The 19,847-nt window shown below is 57.6% G+C and overlaps 1 protein-coding gene across 16 annotated transcripts in view; it reads left to right on the top strand.

Moving 5' to 3' along the window:
- Nucleotides 1-19,847, top strand: part of Nphp4 (nephrocystin 4) — a 100,856-nt gene that overhangs the window by 17,081 nt on the left and 63,928 nt on the right. For 14 of the 16 annotated variants that reach the window (XR_013427350.1, XR_013427351.1, XR_013427352.1 and 11 more), the window contains 6 exons: nt 361-533; nt 1,546-1,610; nt 3,165-3,320; nt 8,192-8,328; nt 11,356-11,537; nt 12,149-12,275. Coding sequence is in view for 13 of the 16 variants with exons in the window: in XM_078025098.1 (XP_077881224.1) it covers nt 361-533; nt 1,546-1,610; nt 3,165-3,320; nt 8,192-8,328; nt 11,356-11,537; nt 12,149-12,275 (840 nt within the window). In the remaining 3 variants the exon portion in view is untranslated. Of the gene's footprint in view, nt 1-360; nt 534-701; nt 727-1,545; nt 1,611-1,643; nt 2,039-3,164; nt 3,321-8,191; nt 8,329-11,355; nt 11,538-12,148; nt 12,276-19,847 lie in introns of those variants that run through there. The other 2 variants (XM_078025104.1, XM_078025103.1) reach the window with 2 other exon arrangements.

Here is a 19,847-nt window from a genome sequence, read left to right as displayed (position 1 = left end):
CAGGTGCACAGCTGGTCAGCCTTTCTTCCCCAGGAGGCCCGAGGCCTGCTGGCATCTGCAAGGTGGAATTCCCAGGGTTGAAAGGTCCTGAGCAGAGGCAAAGTGGCTGAAGCCTGGGCGTGGCCCCTGGCGGGAGAAGCCCTGACAGCGGCTGGACTCTGGGGGGTGGCCTCCTGCGCTGTTCTTTCCCCATCAGGGGTGGCACTGCACACGAGGGCTCATGCATAGTCCCTGGTGCTTGTGGTGTGCTCCTGAAGCGCGTCTGGCACCTGCTCCCCGGCTGCCCCCCGGCCCCGCCCCACAGGCTGGGGACATAGCCCACCACTGGCTCTGCCTAGTGGCCTCTGATCTGTTTTGCAGCCTTTCTACTTCCATACGTCCTTAAACCACCCAAATATCGTGGCCGTAGTGGAAGTGGTCACTGAAGGCAGGAAGCAGGATGGGACCCTCCAGTCACTGTCCTGTGGGTTTGGAATTCTTCGGATCTTCAGCAATAAACCTGACTCTCCGACCTCTGCTTCCCAGGACAAACGGTATCTGCTTTGTTTTTCTACTTCTGTGGTCCCCAGCCTCATTCACTGTGGCTTAACAGCTTACTCTTGGTGATCAGAGAGCTTTAAGTTTGTTATGTGTTCATATTAGTGTACTGTAAGAGATTTTTGCTTATTTTACCTTTTTTCTTTTGTTTTGTTATTTCTAAGCAAGCTGAGGAGTTGTGCTTTGACTGTGAGTGTTGGATCTGCTGTAGCATGCACGTGGGCCAGCCCTGCCCTGTTGCTTGTCCCCTGTGGGGTCCAGGCACGTTATTCACACTCTCAGGTCCCAAGTCCACTCCTCTGTGGCCAAGAGAGGATAGTGTGTCTCTTGCTGCTTGAGCATGAAGCATGTGCATTTCACACCCAGGCCCCAGGAAGTGGTCTGTGGTCCGCAGCAGAAACGCCTCTGTCTGCAGGCTGTGTTTAGGAGCTGGGTGTGCAGACTCGGACAAGGTCACACATAGCGTCTCAGCAGGGTCAGAGTTCCCGTGTGTGTAGACCACCTGACATCCAGGCAGGTCCTCCTCTGTTCTGTGGTGGGTGGTGAGGGCTAGGGCCTAGGGTTAGGGTTAGGGAGCCACCGGTGAATTCTGGATGCTTGGCAGCATCCTTGGCCTCCCTCTGCTAGATGTCAGCACCCAGTTAGGATAGCTCAGAGCCTCCCCAAACACTGCCAGATGTTCCTGGGGTGAAGTCATCATGGAGGCGACTGCTCTGGCAATAGGCCACAGCAGTCCCTTAAACCTTGTCTTTCTTGGGACGCTGGAGTTTGGTGATTTTCCCTTGTGCTTTCTTGCTCCTTGGGTCTTGGGCCGAGGTGTACCTGACATGCTCGGCATGTCGTGGAGCTCTGGGCATGGCCGCTGACATTGTCCTCAGCTGCTTGTTCCCTGCAGAGGTTGGGGCTGGCAGCATTAGAAGGCTCTAGAGGTGTGGAAGAAGCAGATCTGGCCTTTGGTGCCTGGTGCAAGCAGGATGGTTGACGAGGTTCCCTGGTCCTGTTTTCCAGGTTGAGGCTGTACCATGGCACCCCCAGAGCCCTCCTGCACCCGTTTCTGCAAGACCCTGTGGAGCGTAAGAACCAGCCTGTCCTTGGCCACACGGGCAGAGACTGCAACTTTCCTGAGCATGTTCCTGCCTCAGCGTGTGCCGCCATGTGCCTGAATGTCAGCTGCCCTCGGCTTAGCACAGTTATCTAATAGTTTCTGGCAAATGTGTCATGGACTTGGCTTTTTGCATAATTTAAAAAACTGAAATGCACCCACCCTGCTTTGCCAGGCAAGCTGGGGGTGTGGCCTTTGTCAGCCACCTGAAAGGGGGAGGCCTCCTGGCCTCTGATGACACCTTGCCTACCAGATGAAGCAGCTGAGCAGCAAGACCTCTGACTGAAGTCATTGGTTATCACTAACAGTGAGGCCTTCCCAGCTGTGCCCACCTGATGGGGATGTCTGCAGACTGCTGCCCCACAGCAGGGGAGTTTCCTGCTGGGCTTCTGTTGGGAGGTGTGGCCCCCTGTGATGCTGCCTACCTGGAGGATGAGCAGGGAGGCGCCTGCCTGCAGTGGGGGCTGTTTGGAAGGACATCCTGGAGGCCCAGAGCAGATGCTGAGCCAGGCCCCAGGGAGGGTGGAGGGGAGAGTGGCAGGAGGTGGGTCTGTTGGGGAGCATGCCTCTTGTCCATTGGAGATGTGGCCCTGACGCCCTGAAAGCAGTTGTGTGTGCACACTGTGGCCTGTGCTAGAATGGTCAGTGGCACCCCCTGCCTCCCAAATTTGGTGAAAATCTTGAGATGGGAAGCAATCAGTTGGACAGTTAATTTTGTTTATAAAGATTGCTTTTAGGTTATTTTTCATTGACTTTAATTACTTTTTGCTAAGATTTTTCTCTCCTGAAGTATCCAGGGCTGCCAGGGTTCTACCCCCACAGTTCTGTGTGCAAGCTCAGTTCTGAGTGGGAGTAGTTGCAGGGGACCAGCCTCCAGCCAGCAGTCCGTCCAGCCACTGCGTTGACATTTCCCTCGTGGTTCACATGGTTCAGAGTTCCAAAGGTCTGAAAAAGTATGGAGATTGAGAGTGAACTCTCCTCCGCCAGCTGCCCCGCTGCTGCTGCTAGCCTCCCTCTTGGAGCTGGTCAGGATCCTGGTGGCTCTTTTTATGACACTGAGCAAATGTTTGCTCTAAGCCTTGCTTTTTTCATAACATTCATTTGGAGGGTTTTCGTATCAGTACCTAGAAAGCTCCTCATCCTCCTGGCTGCAAGGCATTTCCTTAAATTAATGTTCTGTGATTGAATCTGCTCCTGTGTGGACACTTGGGCAGCTCTGTGTGCTGGCCGAGCCTTGCCACGGGTAGCTGGGCTGAGGGAGAGGAAGGCTGGACCGAGGCTGAGTGCTTGCCTAGCACGCGGGAGGCCCTGGGCTGGATCCCAGCACTGCAAAAACAGACAAAATCCACAAAATCCCAAACACACATACAAACAAGCCAAACAAATGGCCCTTGTGCTTTCCATCTCTAGGCCAACGGGGCAGAAGGACTCCTGTCTCCTCCCTGGGTGGTGGGGACCCTGAGTCTGTTTCTTGCGGATTGACAGAAGTGCCCTGGCTTCAGCCCCACGTTTTCTCTTCCCCCAGAAAACCAGCACATGACCCTCATCGAGAGCTGCAGCCTGCTGTACACCCTGCGGCTCCACCCGCCGCTGGAGCCTGCTTTCCACCTAGTGCCCCAGAACCTGCTGGTGTCGGGGCTGCAGCGGATCCCTGGCCTCCTCCCCGCTCACAGCGAAACCGGTGAGGCTCCTTTGGTTCTCTCTCTGTGGGTCTGTGGTTCAAGGTTGAACCTCAGAGGACCGGCCTCCTCCGGGTAGGTGACTGACCCCAGTCCCACTCTAGTTCAGCACCCAGCCTGGGGAGCAGGCAGCAAGGCCATCCGTCCCTGTCCCTTCTGGGGAGTGAGCTGCCATCCTTGTGTCACCTTTGTCTTCTTTTCTGGTAAATACTCTTATTAAATACATCATCCATCTCCCTATGACGGTGGCCAGCAAAGCCACTATCGCTGTATCCCACCCTTGCTGTGCCCTAGTTTTAGGAACTCATTGTCATAACTTCTCAGCTGTGGTAAAATATATATGACGTGCAGCTTGCCACCTGAGCTGTCTTTCAGGGGACTGTCAGGGGTGAGCACCTTCACACCACTGTGCAGCTGCTGCCTCTGCCATTCCAGAAAGTTCTCAGAAAGTTCTCATCTCCTCCAGCTGAAGTTCGAGCCCCTAACCCCAAGCTGCCCACTCCGCCTCCCAGCCCTGAGCTTACAGTGTCCTCCTCAGCCCCTGGTGTGAGTCCTACCTGTGACCTCCCCAAATGGGAGGCCAGACAAGTGGGCCTTGTTGTCCCTGCTTCGAGTGAAGGGTGAAAACCAGTGCCTGGCCCTGCCTGTTGGGCTGTGGCCCGTCTTGCTGCCCGGGCATGTCCTGGGCCCTGGGCAGGGGGCCCTGAGCTCCGCTGTGGTGCGTTGTCCTGCTCTGTGCCAATGCTGAGGACCTTGTTGTATGTGGATTTTAGGGTCACTGTGGCGGGCGTCTTGACCTGTGCTCTGGGGGCCGGAGGTGTATCCATCCCTCTTTGACTGCGCACAGGTGTCTGTGGGATTGAGCTAGGACAGGAAGCATCTGCAGGTCCCTGTGGAGTTGCTGCTTCTTGTGGGTGGGGTGGTGACAGAAACTTAGGTGCCCGGAAACACCTGTTTTGTTCTCAGTATCTTGTGGGGAGCTGGGGTACAAAGGGAGCTGGTGGCCAAAATCGGGCTTCTGGATGGAGAAGCAGGAGGTAGCTGAGAAGTCCCCTCAGGGCTGTCCTGAAGCACGGGTGTTCAGCCCGGCCTGGCTTTGTTCTCCTGTGCGGAGCAGCCAGTCTGCCGCTGAGGCACTGGTCACCTGCGGGTGGTGCCTGAGGAGCTGCAGAAATGAAGGGCACTTCATGTGTCATTATTGAGTCTAATGAGCAGGGACCCTGAAAGAGGAGCCAGTGCAGCCCTGGGGTGGGTGGGTAGAGAGTGCTGACTCCATGCAGGAGCTCCCGAGCCGAGCCATGGGATGTGACTCTTGCTGGCTCCCCAGTGACAGTTTTGGAAGAGAAGCCCGGGTGCGCAGCCTCGGCTGGTATGCGGGGTGCCAGGTCACAGTGCCGAGAGTGCTCACCCAGGTGTTGGCTCTGCCCCGAGTTCTGCCCAGGAGCTTCTGCGCCCTCGGGACTGTCCCGTGGAAAGGGTTTCCGCCAGATGGTGGTCTGCAGCGGGGAGGGCCGTCTGACTGGGCTTTCTTAGTGGCGGTCAAGTTTCTGATGTGTCATTGACAGGCCACACAGGGTCGTGATTCCCGTGTGTGTGTGTGTGTGTGTGTGTGTGTGTGTGTGTGTGTGTGTGTGTGTGTGGCGGTGTCACAGCCGGGATGCTGGTGAGGTTAAGCCAGGGTGGCTCAGGCTCCCTGAGTGAGACGCCCGCTCACGGAAGTCCAGCTGGGCTTTCCAGAACTAGAACCCAAGGCCATGTGGGGTGCTCATGGAGGGGTGGTCCAGCTTTCACGGTGCCCTTAGCTCTGGAGGAAAGAGTGTGCCCCTTTGCAGGGAGGGGCCTGTGATCCCCAAAGTGCCTGAGGACAGCGAGGGTGGAGAGTGAGCAGTGCGTGGGTGGAGTTGTGGGGCCGGGTCGCGTGTGGCTGGGGCTTGGTGTTCGTTGGGGCCTGATGGTTTCGGGGGTGGAGCGAGCCTCTGTGGCTGGAGACCTCAGATCCCTGCGGCCCCGCCTGCCCTCCCCAGGCCTTGTTTTCTGTTTTTCCTCTGTAAAGTGGGGACAGGACTGTTTGGGGGAGAAAGTGAGATGGACTAGCAGAGTGCCGGCGCGGGAGCTGCTGCTCCTGCCTCGGGACCTCTGTCTCACGTTCAGCTGAAGCCCACGCCTCCCTCCCTCAGTGGCTTCTCGTCCTCACAGTGGATCCTGTGCTCAGGGACTCGCCTGCTCACCACAACTGGCTTCCATCCCCAAATCAAGACTCTTCCATCCCCAAATCAAGACTCGGCTCTTCCCCGCCACTGGTGGGAGTTAGCGGAGCCATGGGAAGCTAACGAGTCTGCGGCACACGTCCTGGCTGGTGTGGAACAAGGGGACACTCAGCAGAGATGGTGACCAGATGGGGATGGTGACTGGGAGTAGGGTGGCCCCTGAGCCCCAGGTGTTCTTTTGCTAAGTATCGTGTGGGATGCACAGCCAGGCTGTTCCGAGGATTTAGGACTGTGCTCTCGGGGCCTATGTGTGCGCACATCTCTCCTGGGAGCCAAGCGAGGCGAGGCCTGTGTCCTCGTCAGGGTTTATGGTGACTCTAGAGCGACTTTGCAGGTAGCGAGACCCACAGGCTGGGGGGGCACGGTCTCCCCCCCTTGCTCAGCTGTGGAAACTGAGAGGGGCAGTGCCTGCCCAGGGCCATGAGCAGAGCTGGGTCCACACCAGGCCTGGCTCCCAGGCCCAGCTGCCTCCAGAGAAGCTCCTCAGCTCTCCTGAGGAGGCGGTGCCTTGGCGACTCTTGGCGGACCTGACTTCTTCCTGAGGACAGGTCCTGCTGTGCCACACCCCGCAGTTGTGGCCGGCCGCTGTGTGCAGGGCAGGAGGAGGCCCTGCTGTGGCTACAGCCCCTCCATGTGACTCCCTCCTAGCTCCAGGCTACTCAGCTCTCTTGCTATAGCTGGTGTGTCCCCAGTTCTGTCACCGGTGCTGCCAGCAACTGGGTTGTTAAGAAGTCAGTAGAGTCGAGGTCAGCACTGTGCGAGCTGGGCATGTCGTCACTGTCCTTGCCAGAGGGTGGCGTCTGCGTGTCCTTGCCACCTTGTGGGAATGTCTTTGCTGCCCAGTGACAGGGATGTCAAGTTGGAGTGTGCTGGGGGTAGACAGTGCCCTGGGGGCTGCGGGAGTTGAGGGTGGGGCAGGGGTGTCCTGGGAGTCTCGGCTTTCTGGGTGGCCGATAGAAGTCCCTGGGTGGGGCGCTGTGGACGGCACCAGTGAAGGCTGAGAGTGGGGGCCTCAGCGTGGGAGGAGGTGCAGAACTTGCAGGTGCACATGGGCGTGACCACCTCCCTTCAGTGGCGTCCACCTGGAGCCCTCACGTCTGCTGACAAGGCCCCTCACCCCGGGTCCAGCCTGCTCTGTGGCCAGTGGCCTTGCTGGTCTAGAGCAGAAGGTTCTGGGTGGCCGCTGTCATGCCCTCGTGAGTGAAGCCGCCGCGCTGCTGGCCAGTGTGGTGCAGGCCCTCGGGTGGGCAGCTGAGAGGGCACCCGCGAGCACCCCCGCCCACTGTCGAGGTGAACGTGTGCATCAAGGTGAAGGACACAGCTGCCTAGTGGGGGGCGTCTGCGGAAGCCACGGGGCACAGCGGCCTGTAGGTTCTCTCTTGCTCTTCTCCTGGGCCGCTCGCCTCCTTGGCCTCCTCTCCCCCTCCTCTCCTCCTCTCCTCTGGCTTACTTTGCTGGGATGGTCTCTGCTCACCTGGAGTGGCCTGAGCGCTGGTCACCTTCCCAGGCCCCTGCTGGCCTTGCCATTGTCTTCCCAGAAGTAGCACAGGAGCCTTGGGTGCTGCGGGGCCTCCCGCCTCCCTGCTGCCTCGCTCCCCCCACCCCACTGCTTCCTGTCTGGCTGGGTGCAGGGTGGTCCCCAGCTCAGGTTGTCTAGGATGCTCGCTCAGCCACCGCGCAGATGGTGGACTTCAGGCCATCTTCCCCATCCCTCAGTGGGCAGTGGAGGGCCGCTGAGCACATTCACATTGTCGTGCAGCCCTCTCCACCGTCTGTCCCTGGGTTCTTGTGGACACAGAGGCAAAGATGAACCTTCTTCCCTGCTCTCCCGCCCTCCCTTCTGACCGCGTTTTCCTTAGCACCAAGTTTACTTAACTTTGGAATTGTCTTTTAAAAACCTAAGACCTAATATGCAAATGATCACAAAATCAGAGGAAGAGTTGGAGGTAGGAGGAGAAGATTGCAGTGGCCAGGAGAGGAAGCCCAGATCCCTGTGTGGGTTGGGAAGCGGCTGCTTCTTCTGGTCCTGCAGCGTGGAGCAGATCCAGCTCCCACTCAGCCGTGCGGTGTGCCGGCTCTGCACTGGGCGTGACCTCAGGGAGAAGGCGGTGCTTCTGGGTCAGAACCAGGGCTTGGTTCTTTTTTTTTTTGTGGCTTTATTCCTTTTTCTTTTTATTGGTTGTTCAAAACATTACAAAGCTCATGACATATCATCTTTCATACATTTGATTCAAGTGGGTTATGAAGGGCTTGGTTCTTGTGGTGCCAGCCCCGTCTGTGTGTCTGCTTGCTGCAAGATGTCAGTACGTGGTCCCGTTTCCAGCTGGTTCAGGTATGCAGTGGCGTTGCTGTGGCTGAGGAGGCGGCGCTGAGGGAACCCAGCTGAAGGGCAGTGGCCCACTTGCAGTTTGCCTCTGGAGGAGTTTTGCTGGAATCTGAGTGGCAAGTGCAGTTTGTGCACCTTAGCTCAGTGGGTGGCCCAGCGTGCTGTGTCCAGGTGACTCCCCTGCCTCCTCCTGGCCTCGAGGTCCCACTGCCTGTGGTCTGAGGCCTGGGGGTCCTCTGCCTGCTGCCCCGGGCCATCTCACACGAGCCTCTCACCGCAGGCGACGCCCTCCGGAAGCCTCGGCTCCAGAAGCCCGTCACGTGGCACTTGGACGACCTGTTCCTCACCCTGTGCCCTTCCCTCGGGAGGTTCGAGGAGGAGCTGGTGCAGCTCCTCACCTGCGATCACGTCCAGGAGGTACGTCTCACCTGCTGCGAGGAGGGCATCCTGAGGGCTGGGCCAGCTGCCGGGGTCTGGTGCTGCTGGGTGTGCCCAGGGGATGTGGTCCTGTCTCTCCCAACTTTGTGGCTGAAGAGGGACACTGTTTCTGTCTCTGAGTTGGTGTAAAACAGGTTTCCTGGGACCCATTTCCTCCTCAGACCCCAGAGATCCTCCAGCCCCCGTCCTGGAAGGTGACAAAGGTGCTGTTGGCTGGAGACACTGACTCTCATCTCAGTAGATGACAAAACACTCCTCACTTATAGCAGATCATGACCCCAAGTGGGCATGGGTGACCAGGCACTGTGGCTCATTTCGGGAGGTGACTGGAGAGTTGTTGCTCACCCCTAAAGGCAGCTGAGAACGTCTCACCCTGTCTGACCCTTGGCACTCTGCCATCCACATGGACACATTCCTAGAAGCCTTAACCTGGGAGCCCATGGAGCACTCCTCTGTCCCCCTCTGTCACTGCATGCCTGGGCAGGGTGCTTCATGCTCCTGTTGGGGGGTCTGCCCACCCATCAGGCAGGGACGTGCATGTGGCCATAGTGAGACACAGCACATGTGCCCCAGCATGCACGTCTGCTTCTGTGTGCTGCTCAGGCTGCCCTGCAGGAGGACCCCCACACCGAGGGCCCCTCTTCCCGTCCTGTGATGACAGCTTGCAGGCGGCAAGATCTGAGTGCGAGGACAGCTCAAGCTCTGGCCCCCCTCCTGACCAGTTCCCTGGGTATTCTCATGCAGCTCATTTGTGTACCCGAAGGTCCTCAGAGCCTCTGCAGGTTTGGGGGACTCCTCATTTCTTTCTTTGTCCCGGATGCCTGGCCTGGCCTCTGTTTTCCTCTGGACGGCCCAGGAACAGGAGGTGGGCTGCACGGCTTCCGTGCTGCCCGGGCCTGGTGCTGACTGCTCCGGAGCTGAAGCCACCAGCATGGAGGAGGGGTGGCCCTGTCTGGTCTCAGCTCTAAAGGACGGGCGGAGGGGCAGCAGAACTGGACTAGGGAGCTGCTTTTTGGCCTCCTGGGACACCAAGGGTGCTCACTCTTGGCTTTTCCACAAGCAGCTTTGCCACAGATGCCAGGAGACCGAGTGGCATCTCCTTGCATCAGTCAGGTCACAGGAAGGCGAGGGGCTTTGCAAATGGAAGAGAGGAGAAAGGAGCTTGGGTTCCTGGTCCAGCCTCCCGCTCCCAGGCCTTCCTGCTACCCGGTGTTTGCTTCTTGTCCTGGGTTGTCACTCGAGGTGCCTGGACGAGTGTGGGTTTGCCTCGTTTCACCTTTATTTCCACGAAGCTGCCTTTTCTTTGTGCTGTCTTTGCTGGGCACTATGCAGGGTTGTTTGTCGGAGCAGCCTGTGCACTGTCTTTGCTGTGTGGTGTTCCTGTGAGTGCCCTGCCACATGTCTGTCCATCAACAGGGTGGCCTCAGCTGCTTCCAGGCGGGGCCATTAGGACCCTGCTGTGCGTGTTCTTGTACATGGATCCTGGCTCTTGGTGGAATTTTGAGCAGGAGGCAACTCATCCTTGGTTGTGTGCAGGTAGCTGGCAGGTCAGCTGGAGGCTGGCTGCAGTGTTTCTCTGAGGCCACAGCCTCTGCCCAGAGCCACAGTGGTCTTTAGAAACACAGGCAGCCAGTGCCTTTCCTCCTGCTCAGACCTCCTACTGGCTTCAGCTCCTCACTGTCCTCAGGCTGACGCTGGGCACCTGGCCTTGTATGCCAGACCTGCAGAGTATGGGCTTTCTCTGCCGGCTTCCTGACCTGAGCTGCTCCCTGGACTCACCTGTGGACGCATGCTGGCCACTGGGCCTTTGGACATGAGGCTCATTTCCTGGGCATTCTTCCTATAGGCCTTCCTTGGCCCCTGTGCAAACTGTATGGGTCTCCTTCCCCTCAGCTGACCCGCACCTCTCTAGTGCTCCATGCCTCGGGGAGCACCTGGTTTTCTTCTCTGCCCAGGGTTACCCTCCCTCTGCTCTGGGAGGAGGAGCTGAGGGTGCACCATGCTCTGCCAGGGCGCTAGTGGCAGGGCTGGAGTTTCCACTTGGGGGAACAGGTGGTCCTCTTACTCGGCTCCCACTCTCGTGGCCTACGAAGTGAGCAAGTGACTGGTTCCCCGTGAGCAAGCTGGCTTTTTTGCTTCTTCTTAGAAACTAGTTCTGCCTAACATGGTCACACGTGCAGGCATGGAGCAGAAGCAGGCTGCGCAGCAACCATTTCCTAGGGAGATCCATTGTTTTCTTATTTTTCAGAGTGGGTCGTGTGAAGGCAGAGATGTTTTAAGAGTGCCATGGTTGACTTTTACCTATTCCTAAAAACAACTTTACTGTGTGTTTTTGCAGATACTCAGTTGTCTCTGTGGTTTAATTTCCATTATCCAAAGACTAGTAGGCCGAATTTAGGTCCATTCACTTGATTAATGGGTACTGGAAAATTCAGTCGCTTTGCAAAGATTGCATAATTTAATAAGTGCAAGTGGCCTGGAGGAATGCCCTGTGCACTGGTCAGAGAGCCTGTTCATTTTCTGTTAAGATGAAGCACTTTAATAGCTGGTGGTCATGTTGGGGCCGACCCATTGCTGTTGGTTCGTGACTTCCTGCCTGAGTGTATGTCATCCTCGTCCTGCCCTTCTTCCCAGAGCCTCAAGTATCTGGGGGCACAGAGTTGAAACTGGGTGTGCTCTGCTTGTGGGCACCTCTCTATCATGTGTCCCCTTGTCTCAGGAGAGTGAGCTTCCAGACCTCTGGGACCTGTCTGTGGAGGGAGCTGAGGTCCATGGGGAGGAGGCTGCCCATCTGGGAAAGCTGAGCTCTGGAAAGCTAGAGTAGCCTGGCCACCAGGCAGCGCAGGGCATGCTGCTTGGAAAGGATGGTGGTGTGGCGAGGCCAGCCTCACCTAGGAGGTGCTATGGCCAGCTTGGACTCATCTGCTTGCCTGCCTGCCAGGGCTCCTCTGGCCACCCCCTTTCTGGCTGTGTGGGACTCATTCCATGTCCCTGTGCCTCTTGCAGGGGGGTGGCCTGCTGGATGGCGGGGCCCTGGAGGTCCTGGAGCGGCGCCTGCATGTAGGTGTGCACAATGGCCTGGGCTTTGTGCGGAGGCCACAGGTGGTTGTGCTGGTGCCCGAGATGGATGTGGCCATGACGCGTTCGGCCAGCTTCAGCAGGAGAGTGAGCTCCTCCTCCAGGACCAGGTATTCTCCCTGGGGCCCAAGGTGCGTGGGGACGCAAGCTGTGGAGTCACCACTGGGGCTTTTCCCAGTCACCTTTCTTCCACTTGCTCAGTTATGCCCCTAAGAGCAAATTAGTGCACTTGGAAAAAGCCCCTTCTTGTGTTCTGACACTTTAGAGTTCGCATTTTGGACACTTCCTGCTGTGGCAGCTGGGGGTCCGGGGAGCCCTTGGCATGCTGAATCCAGATGTGTCTGGGATTAGTTTCCCAAATGATGCAGCAGTTGCTTCCCAAACCCCTGTCCCTCTGTCACCACAGGGATCTCCTGATGCAGCAGGGGCTGCTGTCCTCCACAGCAGCCAGTTTCAGAGAATGGGACCCTCCTCCACGTGGTGCTTCTGGGGACTTGGCTGCAGGGTGCGCTGGCAGTCTGGAGAGGTGCTGCTTGAGGCACTTGGGAGAAGGAAGCACTGGCTGGGGACTGCCCGGGGCCAAGCACATGCAGGACAGCTCTGCACAGGTGCCCAGGCCGTGTTGGCAGTGCTCCCGCGCCCCTGGTCCCTGGGTAGGGGTAGGCACAAGTGGGGAGTGAGAGACACTCTAACGTGTCCCTGTGTTTTGTTTTTGCCCCAGCTCTGGAAACCAGGCCCTGGTTTTGAGAAGCCGCCTGCGACTGCCTGAGATGGTGCAGCACCCGGCCTTCGCCGTAGTCTTCCAGCTGGAGTATGTGTTCAGCAGCCCCGTGGTGGCGGACGGCAACGTGAGCATCGCCCTCTGTGCTCAGGCCTCATTGGGTGACGAGGACACAGTGTTTCCCCCTCAGAGCTGGTTGTGAGCAGCAGTAGGGCAGCAAGTGTGGCTCATGTCTCGAGAGCCTCTTCCTGTGCCAGCCACCTGTCCCTGGCAGGAGCAGGTTCTGTTGGGGACAGTGGTGCACAGTTCAGTATGCTTCATGTGTCGAGATAGCATTAATTCACAGTCACAGAAGTGATGATCATTTTGAAAGACGAGGCCATTTGGTGTGCTTTTCATAGGATCTTTAGCATAGTACAGCTTGAATGTGCACAGGTGATAAATGTTCTTACAGTCAAACTTGAGTGTATCTGCATCACAACCAGGAGTCAGAGTTCACAGGTGCAGGTGAGGAACTGTGTGCACAGACATCTCTTCTACGCAGGTGTAGATTTAGTTTTCTGTTTGAGAAAGCCATTTTAGCAAGTCGCTGGGCCCGCCCACCATGGCTTTCACGTGTTGCTGTCCAGCTGTCCTTGAAGAGGTCTGGCGACAGTGCTGGCTGGGCCTCGTGGACCGGTGGTGGTGCATGGCCTCCTTTTGTTGCCGACCTCCTCTAGCAGCGCGCTGACCTGCACGTCCCCCCCACCAGCCTGTGATTCAGAGCCCCGTGAGGGGGAAATTCCAGCCCGCCAGGCGTTGGAGCCAATCTGAGGTCCCAGCTGCTTTGATGAACCTGTCGTTCCCAGTTCTGTTTTGTTAATCATCAGCAATCTCAGCTAGGTTTCAGCCGTGTGCAGATACCCTGGCATGGGTGGGCCTCTCCGGTGGGACTGGCTCCTCAAGGGCTGGGGCTTCAGGGCTGAAAAGCCAGCTGGGAGACTGGGCCATAGGGTGCACCCTGGGCTCTGTGGGTGACTTGGGTGCTGCTGCCCAGGTGGGAGTGGTGCGGGCCAGCAGGGCAGCAATGTGGGCCTGTCATCCTGGAGGGGCTCCCTGTCGCTCTGCACTCTCCCCGGGGCAGTCTGTATGCTGAACTGAGGCGTCTCGTGCAACGCCTGGTCTAGTGCTCAGCCAGTGTCACGTGGTGCCAGCTCCGCTGCTGCCCGCAGGGCTCTCGGGGTGGTCGTAGCTCATCCCTTCTTTTCAGCATCCGTCTGTGTGAGGGTGGGAACACGATTGACTAGCCAGGTGGCCAGCTCTGCAGGTTCGGCCATGGCCCTGGGGGGGCGTGTCCTGCTGCAGTCCACTCCTGCTTCTCCGAGTTTTTTAGGGAGCGCTGCCTCCAGCTGGGATGAGGCCTTTTCAAATATTTATGCATCCAGGCTGCAGATTCCCATGTTTCCTTCTTCCTTTTCTTCTCTCTCTCCCTCTCTCAGCAGTGCTGGGGTTGAACCCTCATATACGCCAGGCAAGTGCTCTACCACTGACCTATACCCCAGGCCCCTTTTCTTTGCTATCTCTAAAAAGAAACTAGCTGTACCAGGCCCCGGCTCCGTCCCCAGGACAGCAAGACCATGACAACCACAGACTAGCTCCAGCACCCGGTGTCGCACTAGCTGCCCTGCGGTTGTGGCCTGTGGTTAGCCGTGGCAGCAGGGGCCTCTTTGATGTGGTTTGTCTTGGGTCAGCTGTGGACGGTTGGCGAAGCAGCCCCCCATGCAGCCACATCCTTGCCAGGGTGGCTGGAGCCCGTGTGCCTCCTCGGGTGGAGGCCCAGCCCTGCAGGGTGGACTCCAGAGTGTGCGACTGGCCGCGGTGCCACCTCCCTCCAGCACGGTTGTGGAGAGCTGTACCTTTGTCCTAGGACCACAGCTCCCCGGGCAGCAGCCCTGCCCCATCACTAGGCCGTGAAGATCTCGCTGATCTACCTATGTGTTGGTTCATGCTCTTTGAGCAGAATGGATTGGCTCTTGAGTTTGGGGCTCACCACACGCAGGTGCCTGGGGGTGCCCGGGCAGCGCCAGCATGGCCCTTGGTCACTCCGTGTTGGGGCTCAGATGTGAAGGGCTCATTCTGAAATCATTGAATCTGAATTTCTTCAAACTGAAAAATACACCTGTTATAGGGTTTTCTTGAGACCTTTAAAAATTATCCTACCCCTGTCCCTGTAGTGCATGCCCCGGTGAGGTCACCACACAACGATGCCTTATGCAGGGGTGGTGCTCAGCATGGGGGGATGCCTTCTGTGGAGGGGATCCTTCTGTAGAGGTGATCCCTATTTGGAGGTGATCCTTGGGTGATCCTTACGTACAGGTGATTCCTGTGTGGAGGGGATCCCTATGTACAGGTGGTCCTTATGTGGGGTGATTTGAATGTATAGGTGATCCCCATGTGGAGGGGATCCCTGTGTGGAGGTGAGCCTCATGTGGGGGTGGCCCCTCAGGTGAGGTGATGCCTGACCTGGGGATGAAGCCCGGCACAGGGGGCCATGGCTTATGTGGGGCAGTGTCTCAGGCACTGAGCTTGCGGCTTGGCTTCCAGACCCCGCAGGGCCGCTGGGGCCTCTGGGCTTGCTGGGTGGGAGCAGCTGGACCTGGTATTGCCACGGAGCACCTGTGCTGAATCTTCTCAGGCTTCTCTGACAGTTTTGAGGACGACAATGACTTATCTTTTAAACACGTTTTTGTCGAGTTACAGCGTGATGCAATGTGGAAGCGTGGTGTTCGGGCCATTTGGAAGGTTTTATTTTTTTTGTCGCTGTTCCCTCTTGGGTTCAGTTTGAGTCTGGGGTCCCTGGGGCCCTGGGGCCCTGCCTCTGGCCCTCCCTGTGATGCCAGGCTGGCACTTGCCTCTGTCACGGGTGTGGCCGAGCTCCCTGGCCACCAGGCTGCGTCTTCTCTGAGAGCAGAGTGTGGAGGCCTGCTGCACTCGGTGGAGCCCCGCCATGCTGCTTTCTGTGTGGGCTCCTGACTTCCTCTGGAGGCGAGGTGTGCAGTGGGGGACGGCCCTCGCCCTCAGAGGCTGGGCTGCTTTTCACCTTGGGGGCTGAAGGTCTCTGGCCTGTGGTGATCCAGGCCCTAATGGGCTCAGGAGCCACCTGGTGCCGTCCCCTGGCCCCTGCGGGCTCTCCCCGCTCCAGCCAGGCTGCTCCTCAGAGAGTCGGGAGAGGACGGTCAGGCAGAGTGTCCTGGGAGTGTGAGTGCAGATGCAGCAGGTGAGTGAGCTGACTGTTAGGGTCACTAGCAATGGGCAGCCGGCTTGGTCCTGCCTAGGCAGCAGGCGGGAATCTGCTGCTCTCGAACTCGGCAAGTCAAGGCGGGGTCTGGCCTCAGGAGCCTCGGGGGCTCACGGGATGAGCTTTCGCTCTTACAGTGACATGCCCGTCCCAGAGCGCGGAGCTGGGTGGCCTTGGTGAGTTTGGGTGGGTGTGCGCCCTGCAGGCCTGACCATTCCGTTGTTTCCTGACGTCCCCTCCCACTCCCCTCAGCGGTTGCTGGATTGGCATCTGTCTGCACTTTGTCAGCTTCTGGTGGTGCTGTGACAAATTGCCACAGACCTGGTGGAGTGCTGTCTCAGTCTTGGGGGCAGAAGCTGGGTCGCTGGGATGGAGTCACGGTGTCGCAGGGCCGAGCCTCCTGCCCACTTGGCGAGGATCCATCTGGCTCCTCCGGCTTCTGGTGGTCGCTGGCCTCCCTCAGCTTGTGGCCACGGTGGTGCAGGAAGGACTGAAGGACAGTCTTCAGGGGCCGTTGTCTGGACTCCCCGCCTCATCTCTGCGCTGCCTTCCCCTCTACCTCCGTTCTCTGTGCTTCTCTTGGGAGGACAGTTGTGATGTCCAGGTCTCCAGATGACCCGGGATAATGTCTCCTTCTCAAGGGCCTGGTCACACCTGAAATGACTTTTTTCCTTAGAAGTTGCAGTTTATCCGTCCCAGGGACAAGACCCTCACGCCTTTAAGGGCTGTTTTGGAGCCCGTGACAGCCATAGACGGGTCTTGCCCATTGGTGACTCGTCTGCATGGCCTATTGTGGGAGGTGGTGTCTGGCCTCGTCCCTGGCAGGTGGGTGGACCCTCACCTGTGAGGGTGACCTTGTGCTGCTGTGTTGTAGGTGGGACTTCCTGCCCTTCCCGGGAGTCCCTGGAGATGTGTCTGTTTCCCTGGGTGGGCTCTGTGGAGCCTGCGAGCGTCCCACCGCCCACCTTCCTGCCGTCGTGGTTTGCTCTGTGGGAAGTGGTGCTTCCCTACAGCTGTGATTCACATCCCCCAGAGACCGGGCTTTGGTTCTTGTTGGTGTGCTTGTAGCCGCTGGTCACCTTCCTCCGTACGGTCCCTCCTACGGTCCCACTGTCCACCCCTCTGTGTGGGCTGCTCTCTCCTACCATGGAGCAGGGAGGCGGCGACTTCCGTGCACTTTGGGTGCACACCCTTCATCAGAGGCGTGTTCATGAGTGTCTTTGCAGTCTGTGGCCTTATTGTTTTCTTAACATTGTGCTTGTTTAAAATGGCTAAGGAAGACTTTATTTCTTTAAAGATCTTTTATTTGGAAATAATGTCAAACTTACAGGTATTTGCAAAACCACGGAGGGCTTTGGTTCATCCTCGAAGCTCCTGTCCCTGTAGTGTGACTTTCTGTGTTCGCTCCTATGTTCTGGCCCTCCTCCTGCAGGTGGTGTGCATGTGTGTGCGTGTGTTACATACATGCTTTTCCTGACCCACATGAGGGCGTGCTGTGGACGCCGTGGCCCTGACCCTGGGAGCCCAGTGATTGCACCTGGAGGCTGGGGTCTGGCCTTTGGATGCTGTGCTGCTGTCACCGTGGCTCGTTGAACACCAGCTGGTGCTTTGGTCCATCTGGTCGTTGGTCAGCCCTTGACAGCCCTCTCCTCCAGGAGTGGTCAGGGTCACGGACTGTGTCCAGCGTCCTTATCTCTTGGCCTCCTTTAATCTGGGGCAGTTCTTCCATTTTCTTGCCTTTATGATGCATTTTTGATGTGCAGTCTTCTTCCTTGTGAAACTTCCAGAGAATGGTTCTATTTTGCCTCTACTGCTTCCCCACAGTGGAGTCAGCTACAGCTTCCTGGGAGAGTGCGGAGTGCGGTCGTCCCTCTCAGGGCCATGCCTGGAGGCTCACGCTGTCCACCTGCTGGTCCATCTGAGGTCCCACAGGGCCTTGTGGTCTTGGTGTCCTCTGGGACCAAGATGCCTGCCTTCATGTGCATGTCCCCAGGTCCTCCCTGATGCCTGGTGCAGACAGAGCACCTCCTGTGTGCCTGGGCACATGGGCCTCTTCCAGCAGGGCCTCCCTGGCCCTGCTGATGGACCGACGCCTGTCCACTGGGTGCTGTGGGTGTGGACGTTCTGTGCCTGGGTATCCTGGTGCTCAGGTTGTCCCAGGCTTGGCCGGATGGAGTCCCTCAGGCTGGCCTGTGTCTGTGTGGCCGCCTCTGTGAGTTGGACACTTTCGGGCATCTTCCCTGTTCCAGCCCTGGCCCTGGCTTTCCTTTGAGGAGCCGTGGTTTCCGTGCTCTGTGTATTTTAAAAGAACCTCATTTTTATAAGTTTTAGGTTTACAGAACAACGTGAGGATAGTGTGGAGAGTCCCCACGTGCCCCACACCCAACTTCCCTGCTGTCAGTGTTATCACATGGGACATTCGCCGTGACTCACTGACCAGTATGGGTACGTTGTTACCTGCTGCCCTTTTCCAGGATCTCCAGGATGTCCCCTGCAGCTAACTGTCACGTCTCCTTGAGCTCCAGGAGACAGAGTTTCTCAGACCTTCCTTGTCTTTGATGAGCCCTGGTTCTATTTATTTGTTTTTATTTTTGTGGTATTGGGGATTGAACCCAGGGGTGCTTAACCACGGAGCCACATCCCCAGGCTTTTTGGTATTTTATTTTGAGACAGGGTCTTTGCTTAGGGCGTTGCTAAGTTGCTGAGGCTGTGTTTGAACTTGGGATCCTGCTTTGGGTTCCTGCGTCACTGGGATTATAGTTGTAGGCGTGTGCCACTGTGCCTGGCTCTGTGGTTCTTTTTAAAGGGGAACGTGTGAGAGATCTTGATTCGGTGCCGGTTCCATGGACAGAGCTAGGAAATTTGACACGTGAACTCAGACACCTCCTCACACATCGTAGACGTGTGAGTGAGCAGGTCATCCCTATGCTGAAGCACACGCACTCTTACACACTTCCCCACACACACTTACAGGTTCTTGCTAGCCGTTGACTCTGGTCCCTTCTAGGCCTTTGTCTTGCTGCACCCAGTGCTGTCTGCACCTGCCCTTTGCCTGGTCCTGGAGCACCAGAGTGGAGGATTGTGCAGCTATCCCCTGTCCTGAGCCCATGTGTGTGGCCCGTGGCGTGTCCCCACGTCTCTGGGTTTGTCCCAAGTGTGGGGAAGTTGATTGTCTGAGTTGCACTGGGCCTTCTGTTGTTTGCTTTCAGTTTTAGTATATCCCCTTCCCTTCCTCATTGATGGGGTTCTGCCTTTTGAGTGTCCAGAGCACTGATGTGTTCAGAATTCTCCAAAAGGCACCGTGGGCAAGCGTCTCACTCTTTTGAGTCTTTTCCACTCTATGGCCCCAGCTCTCGGGGGCAGCCAACTTGGTGTTTCCTGGCTCATCTTTGCTGGGCTGCCTTTTGTGGATGTAACTGGAGGCTTGTGTTTTCTCAGGCTCCCTAGCGTGCAAGGGCCAGCAGGCTGCCTGTGTGTGCCTGTGTTGCTGTGGTGCACTCCTGGGAGTGGCAGGGGGCTTCTGCATCCTTGTTCTGGCCGCATAGTACTCTGTCCTGTGTCCAGGCTGCTGTGCCCTGGGCCCAGGTGCTGCATCTGGGTGTTCAGGTGGGCCCCCATGTGCAGCTGTGTAAGCAGGGGGAGCACTTTTGCATCGAGAGAGGTGCATCTTGGGGGCTGAAAAGAGCCCGCTAGGCTCAGGCGATGCACGTTTTGCTGCCCATTGCCGAGATCCCCTCTGTAGGGCTGGGTCCTGCTCAGTTCCATGGGTGATGCCCTGGTCAGGGTGCTCCACAGCACTGTCAGCGCTGCAGCATGGTTCTGGGTTCTGCTGAGGGGTGGAACCACAGTTGGTGTCTCTCCAATGATGAGTGACCTGGACGTGTTTCCACCTGGTTGTGAGTGGCCTGTTCATGCTCCTGGCTGTTTTATGTAGAGTGTCTCTTGGTCTCTGCATTAGGGGTATCTGCTCTTTACCTGTGATAAGGTGTTTTCTTCCAGTTTTGTTGACCTCCCCCACTTCTTGCCATGTAAACATCAAATTTTTTTTTATGTGTGGTACTGGGGATGGAACCCAGGGCCTTGTGCACGTGTTAGGCAGGTGCTCTGCCACTGAGTGACACACTGGCCCTAAGACATTGTCCACGTCAGCTTTCCGTCTTGCAGCCCTCCTTATTCCCAGGTGGAGGATCCTCGCACCCCTTGCTCCCCAGGTGCAGCTGGCTTGGGCGCCCCCCCCCACCAGTGGCACCACTGGCTCCCCACACTTGGGATGGTCCTCGTCACATGCTCAGCTGTGTGTGTGTCGTCCCCCTTGATCCTGTCTACTTCCAGGTGCCATGGGCTCTAGTTTGGAGGCTGCTGTATCCTCAGGCCTGGCTGAGTGAGTGTGGCCTAGCGGCTCTGCCTGTCCCTCGTTCTCTG

Source organism: Ictidomys tridecemlineatus, chromosome 11, assembly GCF_052094955.1.
Source record: "Ictidomys tridecemlineatus isolate mIctTri1 chromosome 11, mIctTri1.hap1, whole genome shotgun sequence".
In the NCBI taxonomy this organism is placed as follows: Eukaryota; Metazoa; Chordata; class Mammalia; order Rodentia; family Sciuridae; genus Ictidomys; species Ictidomys tridecemlineatus.
The sequence above is the reverse complement of the archived record's forward strand: the minus strand, read 5'-3'. Positions and strand labels throughout refer to the sequence as shown.